At 35.7% G+C, this 8,210-nt stretch overlaps 3 protein-coding genes across 28 annotated transcripts in view; all 3 read right to left on the bottom strand.

Moving 5' to 3' along the window:
* Positions 1–1,461: 1,461 nt before the first annotated feature.
* On the bottom strand, positions 1,462–1,930 carry LOC108975681 (sapecin-like). The gene has a single exon (XM_018944373.1). It carries the CDS (start codon positions 1,836–1,838, stop codon positions 1,557–1,559), a length of 282 nt encoding a protein of 93 aa, XP_018799918.1. The 5' UTR covers positions 1,839–1,930; the 3' UTR covers positions 1,462–1,556.
* Positions 1,931–2,539: 609 nt separating this feature from the next.
* On the bottom strand, positions 2,540–4,154 carry LOC108975656 (ataxin-10). The gene is made up of 3 exons (XM_018944330.1): positions 4,074–4,154; positions 2,915–4,020; positions 2,540–2,848 (listed from the first exon to the last, which is right to left on the bottom strand). Exons 1-3 carry the CDS (start codon positions 4,088–4,090, stop codon positions 2,685–2,687), a joined length of 1,287 nt encoding a protein of 428 aa, XP_018799875.1. The 5' UTR covers positions 4,091–4,154; the 3' UTR covers positions 2,540–2,684.
* A 1,644-nt stretch (positions 4,155–5,798) lies between these two features.
* The window catches only part of LOC108975544 (sorbin and SH3 domain-containing protein 2), an 83,575-nt gene continuing 81,163 nt past the window's right edge, over positions 5,799–8,210 (bottom strand). For all 26 annotated transcript variants that reach the window (XM_018944252.1, XM_018944261.1, XM_018944282.1 and 23 more), the window contains 5 exons: positions 7,436–7,775; positions 7,231–7,345; positions 6,430–6,636; positions 6,132–6,364; positions 5,799–6,066 (listed from right to left, as the gene is read on the bottom strand). In XM_018944252.1, the coding sequence (XP_018799797.1) occupies positions 5,895–6,066; positions 6,132–6,364; positions 6,430–6,636; positions 7,231–7,345; positions 7,436–7,775 (1,067 nt within the window). In that variant the 3' untranslated portion in view covers positions 5,799–5,894. The remainder of the gene's footprint in view (positions 6,067–6,131; positions 6,365–6,429; positions 6,637–7,230; positions 7,346–7,435; positions 7,776–8,210) is intronic.

Raw genomic sequence — 8,210 nt, 5'->3', positions numbered from 1 at the left:
GTCGTCGAAAATTGCGATAAAATCGCTGAATTGGTCGAAAGAGACCGGCATAGTAGCAGCCGTAGCATCGGTCAAGAGCTGGGCATGAGTCATCAACAAAAATTTTATGAGCAATTGAAAATTCAATAAAAATTCAATAAAAATACCGCAAAAATACCGCAGGACTTTTTTGACAAACAATACATACTTTAATATTTTTAACAGACTTAGTATATACTATGGGGTTAAAAAATGAACAAAGTAAGAGCCGATATTATTTATTGTTGGCGACATATTTCACTCGAACTAACAATATATATGAAGATTGCCACCTAAATATTTCTAATATAATATATTATATGATGTTAGGTGCAGATGTCTACTAAACTCATCCATATTAGGTGATAAACCACATTCCGCGAAGGTATAATGGATATTTGATGGATACATTTTTATGGCAGCTTTAACTCATATCAGCAGCTTATTAGGGAGAAAAATCATGTGCGAAATTTCAGATCAATATCTCCAAAACTCATGGACCAGTTCGCATATATACATACGTCCTCGGGGATGCCGAGCCCGGGAGGAACTATCTCCGATCTCCCACTCTCTCTCGGTCACTGACTGCTATATCAATCAATAAGTCAAACTTAATGGCCCAAACCTAACTTCGTCTTCGAAAGTACAGTCCTTGCCTTGATAAAACGTAGAACCGGCCATTGTGAGAATTGTAACATACACCACTATCTCTTCGACCTTTCTGTCAGCAGCAGATGAGGAAAAGACAAAGAAACGTTGTTGGCAACATACAAGGTAAACCGCTGGCCGGTCCTTAACTACGCCGCAACAATATTAAGCCTGTATGCTCTCAATTAAGGAGTATAATGAAATCTTCCAGCAGTTGCTGGAGGGGTGCCTTCGCAGAAATCACATCTGCCATCCTATGGTTAGACCCCGTCAAAACATCACGTTTCCTGGGCCTACCGTTCGATGACCCCGAAGACAACTTAACTAATACTTACCATCCTAAAAGGGAATCCGTACCACAAAAACCAGTCTAAACCAAGTTCTTGTTTAGAACTTTTTTATTTGTGAAGAGTATTGTAGCATTGGCGAAACCGAATTTAAGGTTTTTCTTTGCTGTAGTTTTTTACCCATGTGCTCCTTTACAATTTTGAACAAATGTTCTAAATAACCTTTAATAATAAATACCTTTTGGCTTACCTTACTTATCGTATCTCTTGGAAGGTAGTTGTGTTCCCAAGGACACAGACACCTTTCATATCAGGAGTCAAAACGTTTCATGTAGTGGTGGCCATCGAAAATAGGAGAATAAATCCAAGGCATCTCGAAACGAATACCAAAAAAAGGTCTATAACTTATCGAAATACGAAAAAGTTGGTAGTTCCCTTAAAACCATCCTCTATAAACACCTCAGTATGATTTCAAAGATAGTAATTTTTTAATCTTTTCGAAAATTTATTGAATCAGAAAAATACATTTTTGAAAAAAAAAAAATATTCTTTAAATTTTTAAACAATATGAATTGGTTTCATTTATCACTGTAGTGAATCCCCTCAGTTGCGGCAGACGCAGACACCGCTACCATTACAATAACCACCACGGTTGCCACGGAGTATGCAGTGGGCCGCACAAGCGCTGTGATTCACACCGGTTCCGCTCAACAGATCACAAGTGGCGCGTTTTTGACGACTTGACTCCACTGTACGCTCCTCCTTTAGCACAGCCAATTGTGCGTCATCGGCCTCCAGAGCAGCTGTATCAGCGGGAGCTGCTTTGATGCCTTGGAACAGGCAGAAAACGCAAAGGACAGCAGCGAAAAGTACGATTGTCTTCATATTGACGGTTTTCAGTTTAGTTGAATTGGTTTCACTGCAAATGGTTGCTGCTGCTGTAGGCACTAGAGATAGTTTGATGTCAATTCAGTTGCTCAGCTCGGTTTTATACGCGATTTCAGCTCAGCTTGCTGTCATATTGCTGATGTCGCGTCCATATCAGATTGATAGCGCACAGTCAGTCGTTTTGTATGGCATCACGTAACAGTTAAATTTACTAGTATTTTCTGCGGGGAATTACGTTCCAGAAAAATAGTTATACCGGTAAGAAACTCTATCCGTCTTAAAAACACTTTTTCCATATGTGTGGGTGTTCCCTTGCATAGAATAGAAAGTAGTTGAATGCTTTTTGTGATCAAAAGCACTTGTGTGTGGTTTATACATTTGGACCAAACGCCACTGCCACAGGCGGAGGTATTGTGTCACGATTTCATTGTCTGTGTTAAGTTCATTAAGAATGTTCATACATAGATAGCATGTAATATTCACCTTAATTGAAAACCATTTTAATGATTTATTTATGTGTCTAGGAATATTTTCTTTTCTGGTAAAACAATATTACCGACAATTTGAAATATATATTTTTCTTGGTATATAAATCCTTATTAAAAGAAAAAAAAAAAAAAAAAAAACACTGCTAACTTCGTCTGGACAGATGCAATTCTCTTCACAAATAAAAAAATTTCCGTACAAAAACTTAATTTTGATCGTTCAGTTTGTATGGCAGTTATATGATATATTATAGTTATATATAAGATATCTCGACAAATAAAAAAGTTGTCCATACAAGGATTTGATTATAACTTTAGACCGTAAAATACATATCCAGTTTTTTTCAAGTGGACAGGTTTATCGACTAGGCTTAATGCGCAGAGCACCCATATCCAAGTTTAATTCGTCAATGATGTCATTTTGAGCAGCACCTTTATTGGTCATATTCGATATCATTGCCTGTATCTCTGGACTACCGTAACATGCATTGCGAATTGCCAATATGCTCCACTCTTTCAGCACTAAAAAGATAAACAGTACAATAAAACCCAAAATAAATAACAATATTAATGAATTATAATACTAACATGGATTTCTTGCATCCATATTGGTACATTCCAGCAAAGTGGGCAGCAATTGTGTGTCTATGCAGTAGTCTTGATTGGCTGGATTTTTGTAAAGCAAATTCGCAATGCAACGCACTAATAAGGTTTTCAGCTCAAATGACAACTCGGTTTCGAAATCACGCGAAATCTTCGATGTGAGTGCCACTTCTTCCAATTTATTCATGGGCGTAAAAATATTTTGCGACTCTTTACCCACTTGCGCCAGGCAACGTAACAGGCTACTCACATTCAAAAATAGTGACTGCTCGCTCACATATTTGTCGGCATAGAATTCACTTCCAGTCGCGCTGGCAATTACACGCAATAGCGCATAAGCTTCGCGTGCGGGCATTGGATCAGTGGCAGGCATCTGCGCGCTATCCGGCTTGCAGATTAATATACGGTCAGACTTTATATTGAACTCTTTTGTTATGTATTTCAACAGGAATTGATGTATGTGGCCATTTGGACTGTCTTGACGCAGATAATGCACTAAATATTCGAGAAAGAAAATGCGTTCCCCCGGCGTCAAGTGCGCATAATAGCGCACAGTATTGTGTCCACCATGAACAATGAAATGTTCAAAGAGAAAATGTAGAAATTCATAGCTATCCTCGCTGCGTTCGTCTACAATTGTTTGCCATGCGCGAACTGCAGCACACAACGCCTGTTGTTCCATATTCGACACTGCAGCACCTTTCAACACATTGTACACTATCATAAGCAGTATATTAGTATGAGGACCAAGTGGTGCCACCAATCCACACTCTACAATAGCAGCGCCATGACGTTGCCAAATGTTGCGTTGCGAATTTGGATTTTGCACAATTGCATTTGCGAGTAACTGTAGCGCCATTAGTTGTAGAGTTTGTGGCGGTTTAGGTGTAATGCTGTTAACAAATAGTAGCTGATGCAACTGTTCGTTGAATTTTTCGTGCTCAGAAATTGCATTCTGATGCGCCGGATCCCTGGCACAAAGGTTGCGCAGCGCTTTCAATTGCTCTACATAATGTGGCGCATTTGTGTCATCCAACGGTGGTGACTGCAAGAATGTTTCGATTCTTTTAAGACTCTCTAACGGTTCAGTGCTGAAAGATTTGTACACTTTAATTAGTATTCGTGGATGAAAACAAATACTCACTTTTTACTGCACTCCATCGTTGTCTTCAATTTGTTTACGTTTTTATCATGGTACTCTACCGTGGTTTTTATCAAATATAGTTTGTCAGCTGGTGGTTAAATGAACATGTGAGCTACCACAGGGTGACTAAAGTGATTAAGAAATGTGTCTGCACTGTGGTTTATTTTTATATTACAATATTTAAGCATATAATTGAGTTAAAATTATTAATATCATTATAAATAATAATTATTTGTCATTATTAGTAATATGAAATTTAACATTTCTGCTAGTAATTATTTCAATAAGTAGTTTTGAATATGAGAAGCTAAGTTATTGCACAATATTTAATTTTATTGTAGTACTTGGCATTCGTTTTTTAAGTTATGAAGTGAGTTATGTCATAATAATGGCATTGCCTAAGTATGTATAATTGAAAAAAATTCTTTTAGAGAAAGAGAGAGTTATTGGTGTAAGTAATGAAAATTTTTTGATTTCAACTTATTTTCTTCAAGGTTTAATTTAATTTAAACATATGTAGTAGAGATAGACAGAAATATACATAGTGAAACTTTTTTAAAATCATATTTGATTAATGTACATTTTTTTTATTATTTTGATTAAGGTACACTTATCACGAACTAAATTCTCTGCACACTCTGCACTTCTGTGCGAGCCTCACATACATTTTTTTGAACATTATGAATTCTTTCAAATTTTTGTTAAAGTTTTATTAATATTGAAACAAATGATTTTTTTTAGTGTTTAATGCTTTTTATTATTTTTTGTTTTTGTATTTTTTTTTTGTAATCTAATAACAACAAATACATTAATATGTATGCGAATTAAAACTAAATTGTGTCAACTACAAACCAGCAGGCAAATATTTATGTTTAATTAACATTTAATTTTTTACAATTACAATGCAACGCGGTTACAGAATTATTAATATTTTTTTAATATAAGGCAACATGGATGGATGGTGGACAAGAGAAAAGGCACATTTCGGTTGATTTTTTAATGTATGTAGATACATATGTATGTATGTTAAGGGTATATAAAAATAACATTTGATACAGCAAAGTTTTAGGTATGTATGTCGGTTTGTTTTACTAAGCTGTGCAGTGACACTAATATCGGCTGAATATCTTTTTGAATATTAAAATTCATTTATTATTATTAATTTTTTTTCAAATAAAATATTTGTGATACACTGAGATTTCATACTGCTTGTGCAAATGTTTAATTAATCAATTAATAATGTTTTTTTTTTTGGAAATAGCTTTGACTAGTTTTATTAGTAAACCATTTGGAGGCTTGCCACGTGGCCGCATTTGTGCTGACTGCTCTTGTTGTTGTTGTTGCAAGCACCTCACTTTGTGTTTTTTTAGCAAATTAAATACAAATTATTATTTTCCAACGCTAACTTTGTGGTTAATAATATACATATATGTATATATGTATGTATGTAATATATAGAATTGTATTCTTCAACATTGATATATGTAAATAAATATTTTTTTTGTGTTTTTGTTTTAAGTTAAACCGTTACACAAGTCTGCAAAATAAAATAATATATATGTATGCATATAATAACAACAAAAATTAAATGTAATTTATATTAAGCGACTTTTACTATTGCAGCTGCTGGTATTTGTTTTTTGTTTTTGTTACATTAATATTTAATTTCTTTGATTGCTTTTCATTAAATTTGTTCATTCAACTAAAGTGTTCATCTCTTTTTTGTTTTTGTTTCTCTTTGTTTGTGATTGTGTGTGAGTGTGTTTAATAGAACGCATTGACCAGTTCCACTGGCGCCACCCGTGCACGAAAGCGCTCAGCTCAGCGTACCCGTTCCACATAATTGCCGGGGAAGGTGCCGAAGCAGCCCGTACGCTGCGACGTGCCCACGAACCAGCCGTCGTCGCATATCTCCAGCACGTGGACGATGTCGCCCTCCAGCAGTTCCATTTCGTCGGAGTTCTGCGGCCGGTACTTGTAGAGTGCGCGATAACTGCAGCAATTTTTGGAGAAAAATTAGTGAAATTAAAGTTAATTTTTGTTTTTGTTGCAACTTACACTAGAGGCTCTGAATGCGTGTCCACGTGCAGTGCATCGATTTTGTTGTTGTGATGTTTGGTTTCCTTGAGTATGCCATTCGGTGGCTGATGGCCATTTTTGGTTATTAAATTGAACTCGTTATTAATATTTGTGCGTAGCGTGTCGAGTGAGGGGCGTAAATTCGTGACGCTCGCCTGATCGGTGATAACGGTGCGAGCGGCAATATCTTCGGCGCCAATATCAGTGAGTACCTGTTCGTTAATTAATATTTGAATAACGGTAATATGTATTTTTTTAATTATCCACGGTTACCCACCTCAACATATGACACTGGGAAGATGCCCTTTCTATTGGCTATTTTTCCCTCAAACCAATTGTCATCCACACGTCGTGTGAGTGTGACCAGTTCGCCTTTGTTCAGCGACAATTCGATGCCGGATTGCGCTTGGAAGTTATATTTGGCACGCGCCTGTCCCTCTGATGGTTTCTTTGGTTGTTGACGAGCAGTTTCTTTGTTGACGACCTGTGAGAAATAAAGTTAGAAAAAATTAAATATTTATTTTGTTAAGGAGTTACATGGGTTTCAAAAAATCTAATTTTTTTGTCTTATTAAATTCTATAACACCTCCAGAATATTGTTCAAAATTTTCCCTTGAAAACTTTCCCTTTTCTTGATTCGAGTAATAGTTGAAAAGATACAGCCTTGAGAACTTGATATACCATTTTTAAATTTTTGGTCGAAGGATTCTGTTTCGATTATAATTATTAAAAACAAAAATACCACGAAAAATGGTGAGAACAAGCTGCTTTTATAAGAGGAAACCCATGAAGCCTGTTAAGACCAGTCCCAAAATTTTACCAATTTTTTTAGCAAAGATTTCATAGTAAAATTTATAAAAAAGTTAAAAATTTAAAAATTAATAAAATTTTTCGAAAACTATTAAAAAAAAAAGATAAGTTTATTTAGAAGGGCCATTTTAATAGGGCTGCCACTTATTTTTAAAATACATTTCTGCTTTCAAATTTTTTTTTATCATTTCTTCAAATCACTAAAATGTTTTCTTCAATAGTTCATTCGCTTTCTTATGCTTCTTCTTCGCTCAATGGCAACACTCACCTCCACATAGCTCACGGGCAGTAGACCAATCATGGCATTAAATTCGCCTTCGTACCAATTGCGATCAATCTGGCGGCGTATGTAAATTATGTCGCCCTTCTTGAATGTAAGCTCTCTGCAAAAAAAAAAAAAAAACAAAATAATAAAAAAAATTAGAAAACATATAATCTTCAAAAGAAAAAAGCTTTAAGTATTTCCAATTTACCTTGCATTTTGTCCTTGGAAGTTGTATAGCGCACGCGCTGCAGTTCGTGTTGTTATCGCATTCGGCGATTTGGGCGCCAAGTCCGATTGGAAGTCATCATAACGATTTAACGGTATTGGTGATTTTTGTGTGGGTGTAAAGTTATCGGTGTGACGACGTGCATTCATATCCTGCAACTCCTGTAAGTACTTGCGACGCCGTTCCTCCTGATAAAGCTTTTGCATTTGTTCGGCTTGCCGTTGTGCTAAATCCTCATCCGACATGGCCTGTTTATATTCATGACGTATTGGTGTCTTGAAATGGATATTTACATCCGATTCAAGATAACGATTTGGAGATTCTATGGAGGAGAATTGAAGGGGGCGGAAATGTTATTAATGGTTGACTTTTTGGTGTAGCAATGAAGCGCATAAGTATTTAGAGATTATATTGAAATTGGTTGTTGGAAAGGGCCTTATAAAATCATGGGTTTTATCGTTCGCTCCGTAGTTTAAATGTTCTAACGTTCAACGGTGGTTGCTTTAGTGATAACTTGTGGGAGCCTTACTTGGATTATATTTGTTTTTGGAATTACAATCTGAATAAAGAAATATCTTAGCAGACAGTTTTCACAGTTTTTTGTTTTAATTAACCCTGTTTTTTGTGATTCTCACGAAGAGAGGAAGACAGTTCTCTCTTTAGAACTGGATTCGCCCGTTTTAACCGGAGTTGAAACAACAAACCAATTTGACGGAACTTGTAACCCTTTTGTGAGTTAAATTAGATTTAATATTTA

Source organism: Bactrocera latifrons, unplaced genomic scaffold (genome assembly GCF_001853355.1).
Source record: "Bactrocera latifrons isolate USDA-ARS-PBARC rearing strain unplaced genomic scaffold, ASM185335v1 scaffold_114, whole genome shotgun sequence".
Lineage (NCBI taxonomy): Eukaryota > Metazoa > Arthropoda > Insecta > Diptera > Tephritidae > Bactrocera > Bactrocera latifrons.
The sequence above is the reverse complement of the archived record's forward strand: the minus strand, read 5'-3'. Positions and strand labels throughout refer to the sequence as shown.